Raw genomic sequence first — 27,326 nt, 5'->3', positions numbered from 1 at the left:
AGTCAAAACTTTAAATCAAAACAATCTTAAAACCTTATTTTTGAGGCCGACAAGCCTTCTTTTTTTAACTTCATGTCGACCCCAATGGCGAGTGAAGCCCGCCTCTTTACGCCGTCTTTAGAAAACGACCCTAGACTTAATCTATTTTTTTTTTTCAACATGTCTTCCTCTCACATCTTGAGAAGCCAGCAGATAGGACGACGGACGGCGAGTCATTGTCGTACGCCGTGGCCCCGGTGTGCCATTCAAATGAGATGGGGGGGCCAAATAATAAGGTTTCTAAAGGGGAGGAGGACCACGACGAGGGGGGTACGGAGGGTCGCGCCCACACGCTGCCATATGGCCAGCAGAGTGCACAGCATCGCCGCCACTCGTTTTCCTTCTTGGACGGGCACCCCGCCGGCGCCGCTACTTTGTGCATAGATGAGATCCCAACAGACGGATATATCAAAAGAGAGCCAGGAGAAATGGGCAGGACAAACTCTTAACTATAGTCGCAAGATATGTTGAAATATCTAAGTCAAATATATATTTTTTAAATTATTATTATTATTTTTTTATGAGCAAAAAAATTGTCACTTGGCCAATAAAGGGTTAAAGTTAGGCTGTCCAAACTAGTCCTCCAAGGGCATTGAGGGCGCATGTTTTAGCATAGACAGCTATTGGCATACCTGGCAACCCGGTAAATAACCTTACAAATGTAAGGTTATTTACCGGGTTGCCAGGTATGCCTTTAATTTTTAAATTAAAGGTTTAGTGAAAGTAGAAATTAATTTATTGGTAATATTATTGGGTTTTTGGATGAGAAATTAGGATTTCCCTTAGGAAACATGACTAATTAATAACAAAACACTTAAAATTTAAGTGTGTGTAATACACATGAATGTGACTTTGTTTTACAGTGCATCATTTTTACATATTTTAACAGAATATTACACAATATTTTAGTAATATGGCAAAGTCAAAATTAATAAAATTTCACATGTATCTACATTTAATATATTTTATTTACTACCAAAAAAATATTTGGAAAAAATAATTTCATTTGCGATTGTTAAGGGCAGAAACATTGTTCATGTTTAAAGTGTTATGTTTTACGCAATGTCCCTAAATGCACCATCTGACAGTGAAATGGACAGGTGGGCGAGATTCCGTAAAAACGGGAAGACACTTTTCGTTAGGGATGGAGGCTTCGGCACCCCGCAACTCTCGTGAGGATAAGCGTGAAGGAAAATGAATGAATGAATTCGCTGTTGTTTTTTCATTTTTGTGGACTCACACATTTCACTGCACTGTACCGGTTAAAAAGTTTGAAAAGTCGTTCGCAAATATGTATCAACTGACGACAGCCATGCTAGATTTCAGCTGAAACGAGCATCAAATTGCAAACATATTGAAAATCTCTCTTTCTGATTGGTTGGAACGAAAACCCGCACGAGGCCCTTTGTGGAAAACCTTGACCCCGCCCCCCTCTAGTTAATCAATGCGGCTGACTTTTTTCCCCTCCACGCAATATTTTCAATTTATTAGGACTTTCCATCATGCGAATCGTAAGAAAAACGGCATTTTTTTTGTGCACGAGCATCATGCGTAAAAGGGAACCCCGTGTCCCAAAAAGACGAGAAAATGTGCACGTTGGCGTGAAAATAAAAGTAGCCTGCCCCCCCAAAAATGTCCTGACAATGGATGCGCCCGGCGGTCAGCGGGACGGTCCGAGCGCGCCTCCTCCCCGTAAAAAAAAAAAAAAAAAAAAAAGGAGGAGGAGGAGCATCTCTCGAATGCGTCATCCTCCCTCCTAACAAGGCGTTATGAATAGCAAAGTGGCTTTTGTGTGGCCGCCCGTATAAATAGCCTTGGACACCTCCCGGATCCGGCACACGGGCGGGAAGGCGAGAAAGGCAACCCGGGTGAGCCTGGAGAGCGAGTCAGAAACAAGAAAGAGATAGAGAGAGAGAGCAAGAGAGAGAGAAAGGGCGAGAGAGAGAGAGAGGGGAGGAAGCCTGGAGGAGGCCCGTCCATAAAATGAATTCCGACTCCAGCCCGAGCAGCAGAGCCTCCTCCCCGGACATGGACGCCATGTTCCTCCGAGAGCATCACTTCCACCACCTCCACCCTCACCTTCAGGCGCACCTGCAACAGCAGCACCACCACCACCAGCACCACCCCGTCTCCTCTTCCACGCCGAGCGGCAAGACGTCCGACGCCAAGTCGGTGGCGTCCTCGTCCTCGGTGGAGAGCGGCCTCGGCGGCGGCGGCGGCGACGGCGTGGACGGCGGGTTGGGGAGCAACAAGTTCAAACTGAAGAAGCAGGTGACGGAGCAGGAAATGTACCAGCTGCGCCTGAAGATCAACGGGCGCGAGCGCAAGCGCATGCACGACCTCAACCTGGCCATGGACGGCCTGCGCGAGGTCATGCCTTACGCGCACGGGCCGTCCGTGCGCAAGCTGTCCAAGATCGCCACGCTGCTGCTGGCCCGGAACTACATCCTCATGCTCAACAGCTCCCTGGACGAGATGAAACGGCTGGTGGGCGAGATCTACGGGGGGCAGCACTCGGCCTTCCACTGCGGGACCGTGGCGCATCCCGGGGCGGCGGCGGCGGCCGCCGCTGCTGCCGCGGCCGCCGCCGCCGCCCACCAGGCCCACCAGGTGCACCCGCTTCTATCGTCGTCGGTCACCTCGTCCTCCTCCACCCCGTCGTCCGCCCTCCCCACGCTGGCCTCCATCCGGGCCCCGCACCCCATGATGAAGGGCTCCCCGGGCGCCGGCGGGCCGCCGCCGCCACCGCCGCCGAGCCTGCAGCTGGGCCCGGGTTTCCAGCACTGGGCCGGCTTGCCGTGTCCGTGCGCCATCTGCCAAGTGGCGCCGGCCCCGCCCCCGCCTCCGAGCCACATCCCCATCACCTCCTCCGGCCTGACGAGACTCACGGGGGAGGCCAAGGACGCCCTGAAATGATGCCCCCTCACCCACCCCAAAAAAACGTGGACTTTTGGACGAAATGGCGGATTCGTGCATGTTATCCTTTCTTTTCTCGTGCGTGTTTAATTCTCTCCTTGTACCAAGGACCGGCGCTACGCTAAAGATCGACGCTTTCAAAAAACTTGAAGGTCAAAAAATTAAATAAAAAATTAACCGGGAAAAAAAAATCTGCATGAACATTTTGGTTCTCTTTATTTTGTGAAAATGAAGAATGCTCTTTGTGCCTTGTACCAAGGATTTACGCCGGAAAAGTGACATTTGCAAGGAAGAAAAAATGTAGCAAACGACGGTGATTGGTGATTTTTTTTTGGCATTGAACTTTTTTGTTCATCGTGGCTCGTAAAAAAAACATCGGCTGTCGTCATTTGATTGGTTTTGTGTTTTTGTTTTTTTTGGCGCCCGCGCATGATGCTGGAACGTTCTGCTGAATTTGTTATGCCCAGAGACTGCGTGTCTTTATTTTTTTACATTGTCGATGAAATATTTATTATTATCACCCAGAGGATCTGGTTGACATTTCAATAAAACCAAAATTATGGATCGCATTTGATGTCTTACTCTCTCATTCGGGAACATTTGAGATATTTTACAAAATGGCACGTGTATAAAAAAGGACATATTGCATTTATATTAAATTATACGGGGGAAAAATAATTATGCATCCCTAAAAGTTTGGGCCTGCAGCATAGGAAATTCATTTTTTGTGTTCTAGAAAGATCATTTTAGTACACCTGATGAATTTAAAAATGTTTTGTAAATGTCACGTGATTACTATCATTTGTTGCATTTTTTGTACTAAATTGAAAAACACTTCAAATTGATTGGGCCTATTTTATCTATTTAAAAAAAACAAAAGCTACATTTTTTAAAATTCTTTCTGTTGTTGCAAGACGCATTTTAAAAACATTCCTATTAAATAAATAGAATTCATTCGTTCATTCAATTTCCAAACTGCTTTTTCTTATCAAATTAAGATTAAAAAACAGTTCCTAATAAAGGATTTTTTTCTTTTTTAACATATTAGCATCCAGCAAGCAAAACCTGAAATGCATCTTGTTAACATAAAAATGATGTATTTACCTACATTGACAATAAAGCTTTCAACTCAATTCAATAATAAGGGTGGCAATAAACAAACAAATGAGTAAATTCCATCTGATCCTAAAATTAATGACTACTTTTTCTATGCTAAAGCCACATGATTTCTGGGGGGAAAAAATGAAATAATAGAATGGAACTATTCAAATCGTATTGCAAACAAGCTAAAAGTAGAAGTTATAACGACTGTAAAATACGCAACATTTGGTTCATTTGAAAAAAATATGCAAAATAAACAAAAACGGGGCGCTGGCATGAATGCAAGCTGGTTAGAGGCTTGATCCACCTTAGGGAGTGTTTTGTCCATGGGGTCCCATGGGTGCCCCCCCCTCCCCCGGTGACCCCCCTCCCCACATCTCATCTCTGCAATGACAGAATGTATGTTTGTGCAGATTACAAGCTAATTGTTCATGTGGGACCCACAAGGGGAGAATGACATCACACAGAGGTGGCGGGATTACACCGTGCTAAAAAGCAGAGGATTAGAACCATTTCTGCTTTGGCGGGGGGGCGACCGGGGAGGGGGGGCAACCAGGGGGGGGCTCATGCAAATGAAGATTAAGAGAAATAATGGAGGGAGGCAGAAGAAGAGAGAGGAGGCCTTCTGGGACTTGAGAAGCAGTGAAAGACTTCATCTTTTTTTTGTCTTTAGGAATGAGTTGCGCATGTGTGTGTGTGTGTGTGTGTGTGTGTGTGTGTGTGTGTGTGTGTGTGTGTGTGTGTGTGTGTGTGTGTGTGTGCGCCTCCCGGCAGATGGGACGTAAATAGGCGGCGAGTTCCGACGGCCTTTTGAGCGCGGATGTTGTCGAGGGAAGCTGCTTAGTAATGACTTAAGCTTTATTATGCTGGCCTTTCAAAGCAAATGGACTCCTCAATGGGCGCAGGAATACTTCTTAATTCCGCCTAATTAGGGGGCCAACAACCGCCAAGGCGGCCCGTGTTCCGTGTTTCTTCGGCCCGGGCCGCCAAACAGCGCGTGTTTTAGCCACCGATGGAAAATGAGGGAAACGAGGGAGGGGCTCGACTGACCGCCGGTCGGCAAACCGGCGGAATCGGGTGGCTAGATTTTTGGTTTGGTGAGTCAGGCCCGATTTCTGATTGGATAAGACAAAAAAATTGTTTTTTTGTCTTAAAAATTGGGTTGCTTGGAATTATAAGACAAGTGGCAACCCAAAAAGTGAATAGTAGCTATCCAAATAGAACATGAGTATGCATACACACAATTGTGTGTGTGTGTGTGTGTGTTTGGGGGGTGTTACATCTGCCAGTGGTTCACTTGCTGTGTGTGTGTGTGTGTGTTTGGGGGTTACATCTGCCAGTGGTTCACATGCGTGTGTGTGTGTGTGTGTGTGTGTGTGTGTGTGTGTGTGTGTGTGTGTGTGAGCGTGTGTGTGTGTGTGTGTGTGTGTGAGCGTGTGAGCGTGTGAGCGTGTGTGTGTGTGCCTGAGAGCATTTGGGAGAAAGTGAATTGAGTGTGAATAAAGCCTAGAACAAAAGCAGTTGAGGGGATAACTTATTGACTGTCGGGGGTGACAGGCTGATTAACAAACGCCTGCTCCTTCGTCCCAAGTGCGCAAGGGGGCCGTTGCACCTGCCCCCGCCCGAGGGGAGAAAATACTCCAAACCCTGCCCCCCCCACCTCGCTCAGCTGACGTCCAGGCCGCAAAACGGCGAACATATTTCCATCACGAGAGCGCGTCGCCATCGCCATTAGTGCTCATTTGCATGTTAATTGCGGCGTGAGCAACGGTGACAATTTTGCCTTTTGTCCGGCCGAGGCGGGGCGGCGTCGCCCGGGGACGCTTTTTCGCCACTGTCGCGTATTGTTATGATAATAATAAAGCGGCGTTTTGGATTTGGACCTATTAAAAGAAACAGGAATTAAAACGTCAACAAGTGATGCGCTAAAAAAAATTCTTATTTATGGATGGCGCGGTGTGCTATTTAAGACCAAGATGCTCCTTAAAGACGCCAGCTGCGACGTTAAAATCATTCCCGCGTCAACAAGAATTTGTCATTTGGGCCGTAAATGTGACGAAAAAGTGCAAGTGACACATTCGAGTGACAAATTGATTTTTGAGAAACTAGTTTGTTATCGGGTGATCTTCTGGAAATTCCGTTATAGGTCACCGTATTCATTTTTTGGGGGGAAATAAAGACCATATTACAGCCTCATTCACTTTTAATGGCGAGGGAATTTGGGCATTTTAGAGGTTCGCAATAGGCAGGAAAAGTCCGCTTTTAAAACGTATTTATTGAATTAAAAGTATTTACTCATTTTCTGGTGCAATTTGGTGAGGGCGGCTTATGACCGGGTTCTCCTGATAGTATTAAAATGACGATAAAGGCATTTATCATTAAAAACTTTATAAAACACCGTATAAAAAGGTATCCTTTAAATAAAGCACATTCCTGAATCATAAGTATCAAACACGGCGAGCAAATAAATTGATGTCAAACATCTCTAAACATTTCTACTATTTTAGCGCCGATGGCTACACACACCGCTTAAGACACATGTGTCAAAGTGGCGGCCCGGGGGCCAAATCTGGCCCGCCGCATCATTTTGTGTGGCCCGGGAAAGTAAATCATGAGTGCCGACTTTCTGTTTTAGGATCAAATTAAAATGAAGTGTATAAATGTATATTACATTTCCAGATTTTCCACTTTTTAAATCAATAATTGTAATTTTTTAATCATTTTTTTTCCGTGTTTTTAGTTCAAAAATTATTTTGTAAAATCTAAAAATTATATTTTAAAAAAAGCTATAATAAACATTGTTTTAGATCTATAAAAAAACGAATATTCAGAGATTTTAATCCATTTATTTAAAAAATTCTAAATATTATATCTAAAATGGTCCGGCCCACGTGAAATCAAGTTGACGTTAAAGCGGGCCGCGAACCAACCCGAGTCTGACATCCTTGGCTTAAGATGAAAAACTACTCGAGCGACTAAACCAAGTACGAAAATCCCGCAAACCGTTGACTGGTCGATCCCACTTTCCAGGGACGGACGCGCGACGAGCAAGTGGGGCGACCCATCCCTGCCTGCCCTCCTCCTACAGTGACTGACAGATGGCGTTTGGTCGTAAAGGCTTGGCGTAGCAGCCAGCCTTAGTGGTCGGTGGCCTCCCCGCTGCCGGGCTCCAACTGGCCCTAAACGGCCCAAAAGCAAGTGTCCCACATCCTCAAGCGAGGTTCGCGCGTGTGCTAGCACGCGGGCGGATCTCTGGCCGCCGCATGTTTGGAATCTGTCTGCGGCGACCAGCCGCTCGGGGATAATGAGGCCGGAAAAACAGACGCGGAGAAATATACATACAGCGAAAAAGTGTGTGTGTATGTATGTATGTGTGTGTATGTATGTGTGTGTGTATGTGTGTGTGTATGTGTGTATGTGTGTGTGTGTCTGTATGTGTGTATGTGTATGTGTGTGTGTGTGGGGGGGGGGGGGGGGGTACGTTGCTCATTATCTGCCTATGTTAGCGGCTAGTGCTAATGATACATTGCTTCTCTTACTGTGAATACGGCATTTAGGATTTTTCATATAAAATTGTCAATAAAGTCAAACATAAAAAAACATCCACAAATTATCACTGATTTTTTTTAAATACAAACAGTAACAGTTTGCCTCTGCATAGTAGAAACCAAAGGATTCCGGCAGAGGGCTTACGACTCAAGTGAAAAACCATTTCGGATGTATTGAATGCTAAATATCTTCTATTTCGACCTCTCGACTTTACAAAACATTCAAAACGGAATAGGCATGTTTTTTGGGTCTCCCGTGTGATCGTCAACAACTTTTCACTGGCAAGGCGCCGTTAGTTGGCCACTTGGTCAAAGCAATCTAAAGTCAAATGTTTTTTTTTTTCTCCTGACAGGAAGGGCAAGTGATGTCTTCATGCTGGATGTCCGTTCTTGGCTGCGCCACGGATTGGACCTCCTCACAAGCGTGTTTCATTTTGTCACAACACCGCTCCCGCTGAGCAAGACTGTCGCCCAGCGCTCTGCCAGACCCGGCCGGAGCTGGCACGCCGACACAAATATGGCCACACGCCGTGGCGTTTCTGGACTAAATCAAATGACATTTGTCCCAACAAAACAACACCATTCTACAAAATTTCTTTTCCACATTCACATGCCGTATTCCAACAAAACCAGATCGTCCGTCACATTCATTCTCGCGTTTTCCGTCGCGCTTATCCTCACAATAATCGTTGGGGGGTGCTAGAGCCTATCTCGGCTAACTACGGGCAGCAGCCCTGAATTGGCGGCCAGCCAATCGCAGGGCACAATGAGACAAACGACCAATCGCACTCATATCTACTGACCAGTTAGAGCACAGGTGTCAAAGTGGCGGCCCAGGGGCCAAATCTGGCCCACTGCATCATTTTGTGTGGCCTGAGACAGTAAATCATAAGTGCCGACTTTCTGTTTTAGGATCAAATTCAAATGAAGAGTATAGATGTATATTACATTTCCTGATTTTCCCCCTTTTAAATCAATAATTGTCATTTTTTCATCCATTTTTCTGTGTTTTTAGTACAATAATCATTTTGTAAAATCTAAAAATATATAATAAAAAAGCTCAAATAAGCATTGTTTTAGGTTTATAAAAAACTGAATATTCAGGGCTTTTAATCCAGTTCTGTTAATCCATTTATTAAAAAAATCTAAATATTATATCTAAAATCGAGTTAATGCGGCCCACAAACCAACCCGAGTCTGACACCCTTGATTTAGAGTGCTAAATTAGCCTAGCATTCATGTTTTGGGGATGGGGGAGGAAATCGGAGTACCCGGAGAAAACAGAATTGAACCCTTGATCTCAGAAGTGGGAGGTAGCTGTGCTAAACCACTTTACCACTGGATATTTACATATATACAAATTAAAAACAGAAATACACTGAGCAGCTTGCATACAATACTACACAAACATCTGAGGAGATATTTCTATGTCAGATCAGGAAAAAATAAATGGACCAATTCAAAGTGGGGGCGTTATCGCTGCCTAGGAAAGCAGAAGTGACACTAGGTATGTGTGTGTGTTTTTTTTGGGGGGGGGGCTGAGAGCGCGTCTGTGTGTGTGATCATATGCGCCAATCAAAATTGTCCCGGCTCCGTAATGTGCGGCAGATGTTAACGCTTTGTACTTAATGTCTCCCCCGAGGACCGGAGGGGAGGTGGGGGTTTACCCAGGCCCACCTTGTGGCACCGGACGCCGATGTGATGGACACGCATGTCATCGTTTTGGGTGGGCGTGTACTTTTAGCTCACACAATCATAGGGATCCAGTTTGGAAATATGCAGGAATAATAAGAATAATAATACTTTTAGACTTTGTTTGGGTCCATTTCAAACACTAACTTTAAAAACAAAGTACGTATAAAAGCAATTTCAATTCATTCATTTTCTGAACCACTTTATCCTCACTAAGGCAATTCCCAAAAATTCAAAAAACTAAATTATAGGCTTTTATCTGGCATTTAAAGAGACGTTTTAGCGTTTTTTTGGGGGGGGGGTCTCAGATGAAATACCCCCCTCATCCAATCCCCCCCGCCCAAAAAACAAGGCCACTTTCCCTGATGCCGGCGCTGTCACTTTCTGACACCCCACCAAGACCTGTCACTCAAGCCCTCGACACCCCCCCCGCTACAGCCTCCATCTGTTATCCTGCGCCCCCCTTGCCCAAGTGGCGGGGGGTCATCCCGTTAGGAGCCCGCTAAAGGCCCGTCGGCGCGCTTACCGCGGGGGGCCGGGGGGATATGCGTACGTGTATCAATACCTGTGTGAGACGGACCCGGCTGTGGCGGCGGCTCCCACCCGGGGGGCGGACCTCCCGTCGAGCGGACACTGAAGAGGCACACTTCCTGGACGGGGTGGCGTCCTTTCACGTCGGGGTGGCGTCCTTTCACGCCGGCGCTCGTCCCCTCTGGAGCGCATCTGGAGCGGCCCGCCTGAGGAGGAAGCGCACGGGAGGAGGTCAGGAGAAAGTCACTTCCCAGTTAGCATTAGCTTCATTAGCTCAAACCCATTTTCGGGACGTGGCAGTGGACATGGATTGAAGAGTTAGCATTAGCTTCATTCATACGCTGCCAAATCAATGACTTTTTGCACAAGAATCGAGTCCAAGTCACCTGGTTTTGTCGATTTGACCATAACGAGCACGCGGAAACTAGCAGGCCCAAATGTCATTTTCCGCCCAATTCGAACAAAGTTATCAAACGTTAAAGCCATATTAGAAGGGTGAGTAATGAAAATATTTTAAATAAATAGTTTCACAGCAGAAAATTGCAACCATTTTGTTGAAAAAATTGCTTCTCGTGAATAAAATGGAAAAAATAGTCCAATGTAATAAATTGAGCTCTGTTGACTGTGAATTTCTTGACTTTAATGCTGTCAGTTTGTTTTGCTACAAAAAATGTGACATTTTTGCAATATACCTTAGAATTATTCAAATCCATTTCAATTGACTGGCACAGAATGCTCACGCTTCACTGCCACTGACGGCGATTGACGTCCAATCCAGCCGCCGGTCCTCCCAGTCAAACTGGATGGATGGTCAATCGTCGTCAATGACAACCAATGAGTTAATACTTCCAACTCAAAAAATACAATTTAAAAACGTCATCTTTTTCCACCTGAAACGGACCCTGTGAAAATAATTTGTTTACTAAACGCTTATCCAAAAAAATGTTCCATCGTTTAATTCAAAGTCTCCAAAAAAGACAACAACAACAACAAAAACGGAACAATTTGATCCACCTCGTCTTGAGCCTATTCCTCGGGCCAAAATGCGGGCTTTCCAAACTTTGACGGCGGCCGGCCTTGTTATCTTTCATCTCCACGGGAAGTCCAAAACAAACATGTCACGTGCATCCATCTGTCTTGATGTTAGCAAAGAATAGAGGTCTGTTTCCTCATTAGCAGCTTATTAACAGGCGCTGCCCAGCGGAGAGCGCCCTCCCCGCCGGAGGCCCGGCCGGCGCTGGCGACGGAAGAATGGGGGAGCCTATTTCAATGGGGGGGTGCCGGGAAGGGGGGGCCTTTTGTCCGACGGACCCCAAGACGGGGCCAGCCCGGGGGACGCCGCGCCGCTGTGTCATGCGCGGAGGGACGGCGAGGCGGGCGGGCGGAGGTCATCCGTCAAAGCGTCATCAAGACAGGTATGTTCAGAAAAGGTCTCTTTTTTTGTTGTTGCTCCTTTTATTTCTATTGGCTGATAGTCTGGGCCTGTTGCCATGTGGCTCTGATCTGCCTGAATTTGCATTTCAGGGATTACAATGTGTATTTTTAAATAGTATATTGAGTTGAAATAAAATATAAAATGAAAAAAAATCTTTATGTAATAAAAATTAAGTGAATCAGGAAATTAATAACAAAAAAATGTCCTCCCCAAATTTTTTTTACATTTTTTTAAATTCGTAGCAATAAGAGCCACAACATTTGAAATGAGTAGATTGTAGAACATGTGTCAAAGTGACGGGCCGGGGGCCAAATCTGGCCCGCCGCATGATTTTGTGTGGCCGGGGAAAGTAAATGATGAGTGCCGACTTTCTGTTTTAAGATCAAATTAAAATGAAGAGTATAGATGTATATTAAATTTCCCGATGTTCCCCATTTTAAATCAATAATTGTAATTTTTTAATCCATTTTTTCTGTGTTTTTAGTTCAAAAATCATTTTGTAAAATGTAAAAATATATATATAAAAGCTAAAATAAACATTGTTTTAGATCTATAAAAAACGGAATATTCAGGGCTTTTAATCCAGTTCTTTTAATCCATTTATTTAAAAAAATCTAAATATTATATCTAAAATGGTCCGGCCCACGTGAAATCAAGTTGACGTTAAAGCGTCCCCCGAACCAAACAGTCTGACAGCCTTGCTGTAGAGGAAAAATTCAATCAGTATTGGAAAATATAAAAGTGAAAAACAGCTGTCCGACAAAAAATTGTCTGAAATAATCAGCATCTCTAGTCTTGTTAATATGTAATATTTAATACTTGATGCGTGTCGTGTAGTAAAACGCCACTCATTCTATATAGCGCTTATGGGTTTCCATAATGGTGATAGTGTTGTATTATTAAATCAGGTAAATGGCTCCCAGCATAAAGTCCTTTTTTAATAAAAAAATAACTAATATTGTAGCGGACGCAAATAGTCCCTCGTTACCTACGAGCACCCGGTTAAAGTCACGAGCGCGAGCCGCTACTTTGTTCCCGCCCGATGACCGCATCTGTTGCGGTCGCCGACGTGGTGCCAAGTGACCTCGGGGTCGTCGTTGCGCCTTCCGCCATCTGTCCACCCATGAAGGCGATACGGCGCTAACGCGTTCACGTCCGACACGGCGACGGCCGGCCGGAGTTGGCGTCTCGCCACGTGACGTGACGCCCGAGCCAGGTACGTCGGGGCGAGCTCTGGCGGCCAGCTGCCGAGCGGAGGGCCGCCGGAGGTGTAAACGAGTATCGGGGGAATTCCACTTGGAATAATGGCTCGGTCGGGCGGGGGAAAGCGGGACGCTATTTTCACCTTTCTTGAATATTTTTGGACCAAACTTGGCGGCAATAATGGCTTCTGTCTCGCTCGTGGTCCTAATGAGGACGGAAAAAGCGGATAGACTGATGTTTGTCCATTGCATTATTGTCCATATAGTCCAACAATTAAGTGTTTTTTACGGCACGTGTCAAAGTGGCGGCCCGGGGGCCAAATCTGGCCCGCCGCATCATTTTGTGTGGCCCGGGAAAGTAAATCAGGAATGCCGACTTTCTGTTTTAGGATCAAATTAAAATGAAGAGTATAGATGTATATTAAATTTCCTGATTTTTCCCCCCTTTTAAATCAATATTGGTAATTTTTTTTAATCCATTTTTTCTGTGTTTTTAGTTCAAAAATCATTTTGTAAAATCTAAAAATATATTTTTTTTAAAGCTAAAATAAACATTGTTTTAGATCTATAAAAAATTGAATATTCAGGGCTTTTAATCCATTTATTAAAAAAAATCTAAATATTATATTTAAAATGGTCCGGCCCACGTGAAATCAAGTTGACGTTAAAGCGGCCCGCGAACCAACCAGAGTTTGACACCCCTGTTTTACGGGAATCCAATTTTGATCTAAATGCCAGCCATTTTGGAGCCTGGCTTTTTCAAGACTCGCAGAATACGTGCGTTCAAAAATTGGAGCTTTTTCTGCGACCTGACGAGATTTCATGAAGCTATTTTTTTGGTCAGAATGCAACCAGTTCAATGGGAAAACAGTCACGGCAACTCACGACTGAAATGGGCCGTCTCTGCCATCTGCTGGCGATCCAGCGGCAATAAAACTGGACGCAATAAGGATAATAAAATTGAAAACGGATTGGCATCAGATCCAAAGCTACTGGGTCAGACGTTAAAATAGAAAAGGTGGCCAAGAGACAGACTTTAAAGTAAAAATTGGGACTTTTAAATCTGAATTTTGGCTACCTTAGAAATTCGGACTTGGGACAGAATTCTGAAAGAGAATAGCGCAAGGCAAAGTCATTTTTTTTGCTCTTGCTAAACGACGGACCTCCGAGAAGCAAGCGGCGTTGCTTTGGCTGATGTTTTCCCTCCGCTTTCTGCTTTTTGTTCCCCGGCCCGAGGCCGCCACCCCCTCGCGGCGGGCGCGAGTCTCCCGCCGCCCCGACTTGAAGCCCGTGACCAATGGGCGTGATTAATAATTCGAGTAATCGTTGGCAAACGTGCCAGCTGCTCCGTGGCAACGGGCACGCCTGATTTATGGTGGTGTAAATGCAAACAGTCATTGTCCATATTCGGCGAGGAAAGAAGGGGGGCGGCTTTGGACGAGGGAGGACGCCGACGGAAGAAGAAGCGCTCGATTAGCCACGTGATCTCGAGCCGTCCGTCCGCCGGCCCGTCGCCGCTCGCCGAGCGAACGAGTCAACTCGGCGATTCGCAGATGCGCCGGCGGTTGACGGCAGCGGACGGCGTTACCTGGCTCATTAATCTCAATCAAGCGTCGGGGCGGGTGCGCGTCGCTAGCGCGGAGAGGCGAGTAGTTGTGACAGCGACTGGCCGCCAACCTGTCCACGGGCTAATCTCATTACGCTCCCGCCGGCATCTGCGCCGAGCGGAGGAGACGAGGCGTTCATGCGTATAATGGATGTCTAAATTGTCGGGAGCAAGCCTAGCGAGCTAGCTAGCGAGCCAGGGGGAAAATGCACGGGCGCCGGGCTCTAAAGCGTGGAAGCTAACGGGGGCTATGCTAATAGCTTGTACGTGTACGTGTAGTACTGCAGAAGAACTTGTTGGAGGAGGCAAGTTTTCTTTGGTTTTGACTGTCCTATCATGAGCCTTTTACACACTATGTACAGTACCTCTACTTACAAATGCTTCTAGGTATATGACATTTTCAGGTTACAATACCTGAAACTGATAGTTGTAATGAAGTTGTTTAGATGTTGCAAGTGTTCGCGTGCTAACGTTAGCTTCCTCCTTACTGTACTGTCGTGCTGTAGAATAAATGTTTGTTATTCATTTGAAGACATAAATAATGTTCTTATCATTTTTTGTCTGTTTTTCACATCTTACATAAAAATGTGGGACACTGATCATTTTTAAAGGGTTTATTTTTTTTATCACTGTGGTACAAATGACAGGATTTACATATACATGCGAAAAATTCAAGTTACAAAAAAAGTTCTGGAATCAATATATATCAACTATATTTAAATCATAGAATCTAATAAGAGTATTCAAAAACAATTGACCAAGAGTCACGCAGATCTAATTGAAATTGTGCAAGAACGGTTCGCCTCTGCATAGTTGAAACCGTTGAAGCCCTCCAAGTTGTTGTACTGCGGAACCATCTTCGATTGGTTTTCCACCACCAAATCTTTGAGGTTCTATGCAGCATTGGGGTTTTCCATTTTCTCGAATTTTTTTGGGGGGGGCGGCGTGTCATCTAAGCGGCAAATGACACCTGTGCGGCGTTCATCCTTAGTCTGGTCTAAATGGTACCTTCCAGGCCGGTGCAGATGGGCTGGCGCTCCCCCAGGTAGCCGTCATTAATCACAGTATAAAGGCTCCCCGGCGGGAGACGCCCCCGGTTAGAGCGCATCCACAAATAAATTGGCTGAAAAATGGCTCCGGACAAACGCGCCGTCCCCCGGGAGGCCACGGCGGGCGCGGCGGGTTCGGCGTAGGGGAGAGTCATCTGTCAGGTGCTTAAACGACGGTGTCACTCTCGCCGGCTTTGACAATCTGGGACGTTTGTTGTGGGATTTCAGCGCATTCATCATCTTTATTTATGTTACCCAAAGACTGCTCATCTTCTCAGCTTCTCCACATTGATCTCCGGTCTTAACGGAAACCGTGACAATCTTCCGACGCCGACCTCATCTCGGTTTTCGGAAAAACCCGCATTTCATCAAGCACTCCTGCCAGAGATGGACGGAGGTCAAGGATGTGCAAGTGGTCCGCACCCGTCCATGTCTCGACCCAACCGTCCGTCTGCCGTCCGCTCGTATGATTAATGGCCGCCAGGTCGGCAACCCCGGCCGTAGCGCCTCGGGGTTCTCCGGATGATGGACGTATTTTAGATATAGTTTGGTTTCTAAGATTATACTGTACTGATTCTTGTCGCTGATGGTGTATTTGACCAAAGTTATTAAAAACAAGATCAAGTATTATATTGCACTGCAATATAGGAAATAAATTGAACGGATAAAATTTCATACAGACAAGGGCCACAACAAAACATGTTCAAGAAGTAAGTTCAAACTCATTTAAAGTTATTAAACATTCCTAGAAAAGCATCAAATCTTGACCCCGACACGAACTTCGAACAATACAGAATAACTTCAATATACCAAAAAAATGACTGCACTACAACATCATGTTCAATATTGTACATTTCTGCACTGGCCAGATCCATCGCATCTATTCCCATATTCAATTTACTATAACACTTGGAATTTCAATTGCAAAGGCTGGCATCGAACCGAAAGATGGCTGTCAAAACGTATTGGACATCAATAGCAACTAAATGAGTTAGATCACAGGTGTCAAAGTGGTGGCCCGGGGGCCAAATCTGGCCCGCCACATTATTTTATGCGGCCCAAGAAAGTAAATCATCATGAGTGCCGACTTTCTGTTTTAGGATCAAATTCAAATGAAGAGTATAGATGTATATTAAATTTCCTGATTTTCCCCCTTTTAAATCAATATTTGTCATTTTTAATCCATTTTTTCTGTCTGTTTTTAGTTCAAAAATCATTTTGTAAAATCTAAAAATATATTTAAAAAAAGCTAAAATAAACATTGTTTTAGATCTATAAAAACGGAATATTCAGGGCTTTTAATCCAGTTCTTTTAATCCATTTATAAAAAAAAAAATCTAAATATTATATCTAAAATGGTCCGGCCCACGTGAAATCGAGTTGACGTTAATGCAGCCCGCGAACTAACCCGAGTCCGACACCCTTGAGTTAGATCATTTTGAAAACCTGATCACTTTGAGCCGATCCCGATCGTCTACAAATGACATTTTTCTCTCTATTTTTGGGCATTTCCGTGACTTCTAGCCTAATACCCGAACATATAGCGGACCGGAGACGGCCCGACCAAAAATAAAGGTGCAATGAATAGAGCTTAATAGCCCCCAAATGTGAATGGCGAGGAAGGCTAAACGTAGGCTCCTCCGTACGCGGAGGCGCTTCAAAGGCCGGCCGTGTCAGCAGGTTAAGCGCCCCCATTGTTGTTCTTCTAACGCGGGGCGAACGTGGACTGTCGCGGGGGGCAGACGTCGGCACAATGGAGGTGATCTCTCTGATCTGGGCGCCCCTTTTGTACCAGACGCCATTATTAATGTTCATCTGGGAGAGAAGCCGCGGCCTCTGGCGCTCTGTCATTTCGGCCCTGCTGGACTTCGCCAAATTTCTCAGGGTGTCTTCAAGAAAAATAAATCGCTCATGCTCCATATTTGGATGGAATTTTGCTAACAATGAAGACAATTGACCTTCATTTGGCTCGAAATCAAGTTTTTCGAAAGCCTACCAAGGATCAGAGTACAGTAATCCCTCGATTATCACGGTTAATGTAGATCAGACATGGCTGCGATGAATGAAAAAACGCCAAGTAGGGTCTCCTTTGTAAAAAAATTAAAATAATAATAATTCCGCTTGCGAATTTCAGCGTGGATTTTCACATTTTCATGAACTTTAATTACTTCAGTGCTGAGTTCAAGGAGCAAGGGGGAGTGGCTTCCGTTTGCGAGTTTCAGCATGGATTTTCACATTTTTATGAACTTACAAAAAAAATTCATTAACAAAAAAAAATTCTCACAGAAAAAAATGCGATGTAGTGAAACCGCGATATTCGAGGGATTACTTTAGTACTGTTTGAAAGTTAACATCATGAATAGTCATTGTAACTTATTTTACGAATCTATAAGGCTAGAAATTTATCTCACTGAAACCACATTGTTTTGCCATTCTTGCCCATCTTTTTTTGTCATTTATTTTGTACTTTTCACATCTCTTGAATGTTCTCGCTGGCTTTCAATCTAATGCGAGTATCGTTGTTAAAATTGTGAAATTTGGAAGAAATTCACTGTATTAGACCTATTGTTACTTTACCCCTCAAAAATCTATACATTTCTTTAATAAATAATGCAGTAACATGGTAAAGATAATATAAAATAGGCTTCTAAGCGTAAATTGCTCTTGTGCTTAGTGCCGGTTTGGAGAATATCGATAAATTAGAGTCAAGCGTTTGCTACGGAACAGATTGGACAACAAAAATGTATCTTCTGATACCTTGTTTTTGCATTTTTGATTATTAGCTGGAATGCACATTCATTGGAAAAGGAGTGAAATAAGTCAACTTATATACTTGCACTCCCGTTCCTAAAGGAAAATAACATTTCAACCTCCATATATTTAAATCCACAAGCTACATATATGAATTAACATGGCTAATAGCTAACTTTGATAGCACAACTTCCTAAAAATGGAGTTGGATTTCTTCAATGACAGCAAAACGTTCGTCCAATCATGACGCAGAACTCGCATTTGTTCAAAACAATGGAATCTCCAAGCAAATACAGCTCTGAAATTTGGTGTGAATTTGCCGATGAGCCGTTCCCGATGGCTCGCTCTTTGTACGGGGGCGCTTTGAAGGGGATGTGAAGGGAGCAGCTTTCATTTATCACAACACCACTGGGACTTCTGCCAGTTGCCTCGCCCCGTGCGCCACTTTGAGGGCGACGGCTCCCTCCTCGCCGAGTAATGATTAACTCTCGGGGATTGTCCGCCCCGCGAGGGAGGTCACGGACCGCGTCGTCCGAGCGACGCTCTCAAACTCTCGCCGAGAAATGCTTTCTGGGAAATGATACGCCAAGTCCTTTTCGTACGCGGACGTTAGTTGACCTTTAGACCGGGGGTGTCCAAACTTTCTCTCTGGCAGGGGAATCTGGGGTAAATAAATGTAAAAAATAAAAGATTTGATTTCTAAAAATGTATTAACGGACGCCTCCGTCGATGGAAACGTGATTGCTCAATGGCGGCCTTACTGTTTGGAATGGATTGGCCTTCTATGATTGTCAATGGCAGTGAAAAAGTTAAGACTTACCAGCCCATAAAATGACACCCAATCTGGACAAATATTACTATGGAGACTACCGTATTTTCACGACTATACGGCGCATCGTATTTTTAGCCGCAGTGTCAGTAACGAGTGCTATTTCTGTATTTGACACACACAAAGGACGCACCGTTTTTAAAGACGCAGCCAGGCATGGCAAAACATACACCAGCTTAAACATACGGACACACGCTAAAAACACGTTTTTAAAAAGGCAACGGAAGCAAAACTGAGTTGGGTTGTACTTTATTTAGCCATTTTACAATGTACTCACGTCATCATCACCCGCAAATCCATCAAAGTACTCATTTTCTGTGTCCGAATTGAACAATTGTCCAAATGAGTCATCAAAAACGCGAGTTTTATAGTAGCTAGCGTAACTATTCCAACGCTGCCTTCCATGCTTTGTAAAGCTGTGTTGATGTCGATCGTCAGGCCACAATCCATTGGGTGTATTGACAAAAGAACTACATATCCCAGCAGTCACTGCGCAGTACTTTTTTTACGGGGAAAATAGTAGAGTCGGGGGCTGCTTGTCGTAGTTGTGAGAGATGGTGTACCCTATCGACTGATTTATTTCATTTTATCGTGATAACAATTTTAGTATTGGTCCATATATAAAGCGCACTGGATTATAAGGCACCCTGTCTATTTTTGGAGGAAATATAAGACTTTTAAGTGCGCCTTATAGTCATGAAAATACGGTAATCTAATCTAATCTAATCTGGACTCGAGTGCTAGCAAATAACAGATGAAAGACACAATGTGTGTGTGTGCTGCTGGACTTCTCTCGATTTTCTTTGTATTGGGAAGGCCTTTTAAGATTTAGGACATTTTTTTTTATGGGGGGTTAATGTCTATTTTTTTTTTTTTTTTGAGTTCAAGTTTATCACGGCACAAAGAAAAGCCAGTGAGTGTCACGTTAAACGGCCTCATTGTGTGGAGGTCACATCTTTTCGATGCCTCGTCAATAAATCCAACGGGAACAAGTGGGCTTGAAAGTCTGAAGTTCAGGTCGGGGCCAATCGGGGCCAGTCGGGGCCAGTCGGGGCCAAGCGCTCGCTCGGACGCCGCTTTCTATTGGTCCGTCTTGTCCATCGTCAAGACGGACGGCGGGCGCGTTGGACTCGGGGGCGCTTGAACCATATTCAAGCTTTCAATGTCAGCCCACCCGGCGGCCCGTCGCGCGAATATGATCTAGAGGGCGTTTACGTCGTAAATTAGCTCCTCTCCCGAGCGCCGCTGGCTTTTATGTCGAGAATGGCCGCCTTGGCTACTTCCCAGGAAGGGAAGAGACTTTTTTCCCACCTTACGTCGCACGCGCGAGGGGGGCGTAGTGGCGGGGGCTCCACAATGTTTTGCTTCATGTCAGCTACTATTTTTCTCATAAAGAAAATGAATTGATGCGATAGGAACGATGGTGGATTCAATTTTTAAAAGAGATTCGGGGGACTGGAAACGTTCTAACATTCGCCTTATAATTCTTAGCATAAAATATTAGAGGTACCCAAAAGTATTTTATGTATTGAGGAGGGGGATATAGCATATACAATTTGAACAAATATGGTCAACAAATAAGCTATACAAAAGGTTTTTTTCCAGCACAAAATCAGGTGGTGAACAAATTATGTTTAAATATTTGTTTATCATTGATAAACAAAAATAAAAGTCCAAATTGGAGATCCCTTGATTGTGATTTTCTTGACTTTTATCTTGTCGTTAGGCGTTTTCTTTCTTTTTTTCTGCCAAGTTGGTTTCACTAGACTACATATAAATATATAGAAAAGGAATGTAAATGTATTTTTTTGCATATTGTTGTTGGTAACCCTGAAATTTTTCACTGCCATTGCCCATTTTAGACATCAAATCCAACGAAAAGCAGCGGCGCTTTCTTACAGCGACGACTTTGGCATCTATTGCGAGCGTCCGTCTACGTAGCGCCAAGGATCCAAAAAGGGGGACTCTGGAGGAGCATCAAGTTCCACCCCCAGACTTTTGGCAGCGTCCGGATTCGTCCCAGCGCCGTGAAATCCCGATAGGGCGATAAGGGGGCGGCCCCTTTGTGCGCCCATCTCGCCATTCTCCTCATTGTGCCGAGCAGCGAGACGGAGGCGGACGGCGTCGAAGGGGGAGTAAGGGGTAAGGGGGGGCCGATGGCTCCGGGGACGGCCATAAATGTCCACCATTCGGTTCAGGGATCCGCGGACCCCCCGCCGGGCGGGACCCTGTCGGACCTGCCCCTCTCTCTAACGGCTTAATTAGCAGAAAGGACAACAATGTCCCGGGCCGTTTGGGGAAAATGAAAGTGGGCGATAAAGGCCGGCGGGCCCGCCTCTCATTGTCCCGCCGTGACACCCAGTCGGACTCGCCTCTTCAGGACGGGACAAATAAAACAACATTCCAGCACTGTGGCGGGAGGAGCGTGACGAGCGTGACGGGCGTGACGGGCGGCTCGACGGAAAAGGCCTCTCACGGCCGTGTGTTTGGGAACGGAGAGAAGGAATTTAAGTCGGACATTTCGGCCAAGGAAAAATCACTTGACGTACACGCTAGTTAAATGAACAAATCTTGTCCGAAGGTATTGCAAAACGGATGCATAACTTGTATTGAAATCAATTTTGCTAAGCGACTGCGAGCCAAATGGGATGAAAATGGTGTTTTGCACATTTTACAGATAAAAGGACAATTCAGTCATTCCAATTCAGTAATGTAAAGTAGGACTTTCAAATAGTATACAGCAAGGGTGTCAAACTCGGGTTGGTTTGCGGGCCGCATTAACGTCAACTTGATTTCACGTGGGCCGGACCATTTTAGATATAATATTTAGATTTTTTTTAATAAATGGATTAAAAGAACTGGATTAAAAGCCCTGAATATTCCGTTTTTTTATAGATCTAAAACAATGTTTATTTTAGCTTTTTTTTAAATATATCTTTAGATTTTACAAAATGATTTTTGAACTAAAAACACAGAAAAATGGATTAAAAAATTACAATTATTGATTTAAAAAGGGGTAAAATCAGGAAATTGAATATACATCTATACTCTTCATTTTAATTTGATCCTAAAACAGAAAGTCGGCACTCATGATTTACTTTCCCGGGCCACACAAAATGATGCGGCGGGCCAGATTTGGCCCCCGGGCCGCCACTTAGACACTTGTGGTATACAGGGTCCCTCATTAAATAACTCAAACTCAAATGACAGCGGCGAGCGGCCCCAAAATGGCGGCGTCATTTCAAATACGCCATTGTTGTCGTTTCTACGACATCCATTTTGGACGCCTTCGGGGACCCCCTTATCAACTGTGGCCCCCCGAGTGATGGCCTGGTTTGCCGGGGCCCGGTACGCGCTAGCTAAGCCCCGCCTTTGCCGCCACGCTACATTCGGCCAAGCGTTCGGGCGCATCTCCTCGGATGGTTACTCGGGCTCCCCGCGCCAAAACCAATTTGTAATCATTCATCTTTTTTCTCTTTTTTCTTTCCCTTTTTTTGCTTCAATCGCCACCTGTTCGTCTCTCCTCGCCGCGACGTAAAGCGCCGACCGGCCCAATTATAGAGCCGTTTACGTGTTTGTCGGGGGCTTCAAACGGCTGCCGCTCGCTCGTCGGGGGCGGCCATATTGGCGAGGTCGGGCGCGGCGCGGTAAAAACGCCGAGAAGTGAGGTTCGTAAATCGTAAAACAAAGACGACAACTTTGCGGCGGCGGACGTTTTGGCCGGGCCGCGGCGCCCGAGCGCTCGGCGCGGCGCGGCGGCAGCATGTGTTTGAGGGATTGTTCTGGAAGGCGGAGTACGGAAACAGCAGGGAGCAGAAGACAAACAGGCAATTCGTGACTCATTAAACGCGGCGACGGCAGCCAACGCGGCGGCGGAGGGCCGCGAGGCTGCGAGGGATCCCGTTCCAACTGGGCCGTAAAACTGCACCCTCCCTTCTGCACCAGCTGGAACGGGCATCTGTCCGCCGCACGCCACGCCGCGCCACGCCGATTACGAGCGACGAGGCCGACCCGCCCGGACCGCGGGAGCCACCGTCAAACGACGGGATGTTCGGGGCGAGATCACGTGCGAGCGGATCGACGCTAGTTTACAGTTTCCCGGTTCATTGTTGGACGACTCGATGCCAATTGTTTCTGTCTCAGATCAGTGCTTTTTGGATGGAATAAATATTGAAACACACGCTTTGAGTTGTCCGCTTGCAGCCAAGTCTCGTATAATACAATCAATTCCATCATGTTTTTACACCACGATCCCCTTAAACATTCTTCTTTCCGGCTGAATTTCTGATAATAAAGAAAAAACACAATCTGCGTCGACCAAACTCCCCTCGGAACGTTAAAACTTTTCCAGCCTGACGCTGACACGGACACGAACTGCTCGCACGTGGGCTAACGGCTAGAAAATAAAAGACAAAAGAAGAAATGTCAGCCAAAAAAAACAAGTGTTTAGCTGTCTGTTCTGCACGAAAAATGTATGCCACGTGGTTTTGTGTCCTTCTACCTTACTACACATTTTGGTGGTAAATTTTTCAAACATTTTCTTCAATGTTCATCTATCGACATTTGTACTTAATTGCAAGTGGCCCTGAAAAATAGCTAGTAAAATCCCGCTAATAACGACAGTCGCCGGAGTAAAAACTTGACGTCAGCACATCCGAAGTTTATAACGAGAGAAAAGTTTGATCTCGGCGGACTTTAACGACGAGCTGGCGGCCTAATTAAAGTGGCGGTAGCGGACCGAGGCATCAAATATGAATAAGCCGAGAACGGCCTCTCGCCCGTCAATGTTTAATAAGGAGGTCTCACAAAGTGCCGGAAAAAGAAGACGCAATCCCGCCGACGACCGCCGGCGTTAACGGGGCGGGGCGCGGCTCCTCCTTGCCGACGGTTGTAACCGCGACCGGCGCGGAACTGACGGCTCCCCGGACGCCGATCTGCCAAATATGAAAACATCAGCATATGGCCGCCGACAGCGGCGAGGCTAAAGAGTCCATTTCCCCGGCGTGGCATTGGACGGGGGTGACATTCGCTTCCGTACGGCCCCCTCGGCCCGCCGGAGGAACGGAACGAGACGACGGTGAGGAGCGAGGACAGATGGCCAGATGGGAAGCCTGCTTTTTTCCCTCAATTAACGGCGTGGTGGACGCGCGCACTCGACAAAGAGTTTGACGTGGCGAAATGTGTCCGTCAGCTGCCAAAAGCTTTGGGGCTCCGCTCGGGTCCTGGAAGCGCTCTTAGAAAACCCGCTGTCGGGCGCCCGTCGATTGCAGCCTTTACGGCCTCGCTGGAAACCAGACCGGCGCTTTCCGTGCCGTGCCGGGCCGGGCCGGCAGATGGGACGCAATATGGCGCACCTACGCCGGCGCAGATGTGGCCCGGCGTATAACACGAGCCGGGAGAGGGACGGGGAGGCTCGGCAACATCTGGACCCGCGGCCACCTTCGCCGCGGGCCGACTTTTACAAGCCGACCGTCGGCCGTCTGCGCTCACGCCGCTTCCGGCTTTGAACCCGACGTACGCGCCGTGGAGAGTGCGCTCGTCGACTCGAAAGTGGCGTGCGTTTCGGGGCCCGTCGGACAATTGTACGCCACAGAAATGACAAGTGGCGCATTTGAAATGACGCCGCCATTGTGGGACCGTTCACCGCTGTCATTTGAGCTTGATTTATTGAAGAAAGGACCCTAGTTTACCTTTGGTAAAAACAGAGCTGCTAGGCTAATCCAGACACAATTTCCCATAAGGTGCGGCGTTTCGACCAATCCGCTGTTGCATGACACTCACCTCATTGTTTCATTAGCCTCTGTTTGTCAATACAAGCCTTCAGTTTTGGTTTGTTATGTTTTTTTTGGACCATGATATCAATTAACCAATTTCTCTTGCTTCACTTCTAGTGGTTTGTTTCTCTTAAATACTTTACACGTGTGCACCAGTTCCCTTATTTTTGCCACATGTTTTCCTACTCTTGGGTTCAATGCTATCCAACGAGCGCTAGTCAGTCAGACTGAACATTAAATGGCGTCACTTAATGGCAACATGTCTAATGAATGTCTTTTACACTTATTACTTATTTGAAGGAGCTTTTGGTAAATGAGCTCAAAGGTTAAACGTCCAATCCATTTTGACAGCCTCTCCCGGTTAAAACAACGTCTACGTAGCAGCCAATGAGAAAACTAGGACTCACCAGCGAGCGTTCCTTGGTTCTTTCGTTCTTTGGTCGGGCCTTCCGAGCGACGACCCCGGCCGGAGTCCCGCCTCCTCCCGGCGAGAGCCGTCAATCAACGGCCGAGGCCCGGCCCGGCCCGACGTGGGCCTTTCACGGCCGGCTGCACAGGGGGACGTTCCCACCGCTCCGGGTCCGGGACAGACTGGGCCCGCTGTGAGGAAAAAAGACCGGGCCGGTCAGTCGAGAAGAAACGTGTCGTCTTTCAAGCTCACGTTAAAATTGCAACAACAACAAAACTCAGGCGAGGAAGTTAAATGGAGGAAATGTTAGTTACTTTTTTTTTCGCTAAAATGTTGCTTCAAGGCAATTCCATCTTCTTAAAATCATTTGCTTCATGTCGTCAGACTCAAATTGTTTATTTCCGCTTCCCCAGTTAGCATTTGTATAAGTAGCGGTAGATTTGCCAAAAAGAAAAGTTTGCCACAGCTGTTAAATGACTGTAAAAAATGTGGAAGTACACCATTTAAGACCAAAAAAAATTACTCAATCATGTTATTCATCAACAGCAAGTTTCACCTGATAGGATTTTGAAGAAAAAAAAAATCATGATTAGCCAAGAGCTGCAGCTCAATTAAGCAATTGTAGCACATTTCCACAGTAGAGCAGACAGCAACTCATTAAAACCCACATTTCTTTTTGCTTCTGCATATTTGAACAGAAGCAAACCCATTTCACACAAATAGAGACTTGGAAAATACATACGACAGAGAATAATAATCCACTACAATTTAAAATTGTACCTCAATAAATGCACTTTCAGTACGTGGATGGATGCAATTTCATTATTCTCGCATATTAGCCGCATCCACGTATAAGCCGCGCCCTTAAAATTGCTTTAAAATTGTTGAATTTTACGATTTCTCTCGTATAAGCCGCCCCCTGATTCACAATTTTCCCCTCCATATTCGTGGTTTAAATAGGGAGTAGAAAAGTGTTACTTTGAAGGGAAATAGGGAGTGTAAAAGTGTTAGAAGGGGAAATCATCGCACACGGTATTCCTGAGATACTGTATAAATTGAAAATTCCTAAAGGGTGTTGCCTGCACGTAGACAACTTGAAAAAGGAAGTCATGTGAGCAGTACAACCAGGAAGTGTGTCCGTAGTGATCTAGTTTTTCACCCCTAGGTAAGAGAAATGGCAGGAACAAGTGAGTTTTTTCACATTTTACGCAAGATACGTTTTTTCTTCTTCTTGAATTTCATTAAAAGACGTCAAAATAAATATTGTTTAGCCTTTTATCTGTTTATTTTTTCTCTATCTTGAAATAAATGAGCGTATCGGCCGCATCGTCTTGCGTTTCGTGCATGCCAAGTCTAATTTAGGCGCATATAAGCCATACCCTCGATTCAGTCATCATTATTTTGAAGCGACAAATACGCCGGCAAAATACGGTAGTTATGCTATTTGAATAATTTGATTTAGCGTGTCCAAATGAGGCGCAAGTGAGGACTTTGGTGCCATCGGAGAATTCCAGCGGGAATACGAAAGCAAGCGCCTTCCTTCCCTCCGAACGACGACACGTTCCGTTGCCTTTTTGCACGCCCCCGATGGAAAGGGCGCGTAATCCCACAGTCGTCGCAGCGGCGGGGGAGGCTTTGGCCTTTGAATAATTAGTGATGTGTGTCAATATTGCCGGCCCATAGTAACCATATGGTGGCTGCGGGCAGACAGGCCATTGTTGGGAGCCCTGAAATATTGTGTATCCCTGCGAGGGCTGGAGCCAGCCCGGGCAGGAAGTGTTGTCGGGACTGACAGGGACATTGTGCGCCTGAATGGGCCGGCCCTCGGTGGCAGGGAGCGCCGCGGACCCAGACAGAAAGTCTTGACCCTGGCTAGAAAGGGCCCATTAGGCATGGTGCTACGAAAGGGGGGCAGTGGGGGCGCTTCTTGGGGTGTGTGTGTGTGTGTGTGTGTGTGTGTGTATTGGGGGTCCAGTCTTGGTCCTCCTCCATCCTCTTACACAGCAAGGCCCACTTAACTCTCCCTTTTGACGGCCTACATAAAAACGCTCATATATTCACGTCAGTTGGGTGAGCCGTTAGTGATGGGAATGCCAGTGGTGGGAAGTTACCCAATGAAAATAATACTTTGTTTTTTGTTTTTTTTACTGTACTTGAGTATCTAGTATAGGGGTGCTCCAACTTTTTTTTACTACCGCTTTCAGAAAAATGTGAGGGCCAACTTGAAATTGTTAAAGAGAGGATTGGAATTGAGGGGGAAAAATTGTAAGGTTTTTAAAATATGAATGTAGCGATCTTGTAAAGGAATAATTGATTCGCTGGCATTGATGGCGATAAACATGCAATCCATTTTGGATTGCATTCAATCGCTGCCAACCCCCCAGTCAAATTGGATTGGACACCTATCGGCGTCGATGACAGTGAAACATGATTACTCAATGCAC

At 45.7% G+C, this 27,326-nt stretch overlaps 1 protein-coding gene across 1 annotated transcript; it reads left to right on the top strand.

Annotated features, from left to right (window-relative positions):
- Nucleotides 1–1,998: 1,998 nt before the first annotated feature.
- Nucleotides 1,999–2,955, top strand: olig3 (oligodendrocyte transcription factor 3). Its single transcript, XM_077613710.1, has one exon. The coding sequence runs from the start codon at nt 2,023–2,025 to the stop codon at nt 2,953–2,955; it is 933 nt and encodes a 310-aa protein (XP_077469836.1). The 5' UTR covers nt 1,999–2,022.
- The last annotated feature ends 24,371 nt before the right edge of the window (nt 2,956–27,326 follow it).

This window comes from Stigmatopora argus, chromosome 11 (assembly GCF_051989625.1).
Source record: "Stigmatopora argus isolate UIUO_Sarg chromosome 11, RoL_Sarg_1.0, whole genome shotgun sequence".
In the NCBI taxonomy this organism is placed as follows: Eukaryota; Metazoa; Chordata; class Actinopteri; order Syngnathiformes; family Syngnathidae; genus Stigmatopora; species Stigmatopora argus.
Note: the sequence above shows the minus strand (reverse complement) of the source record. Positions and strands in the feature narration are given on the sequence as shown.

Bases quoted from the DNA above. Each gene is read 5' to 3' on its own strand.
- olig3 (XM_077613710.1), top strand. From the start codon at position 2,023: ATGAATTCCGACTCCAGCCCGAGCAGCAGAGCCTCCTCCCCGGACATG.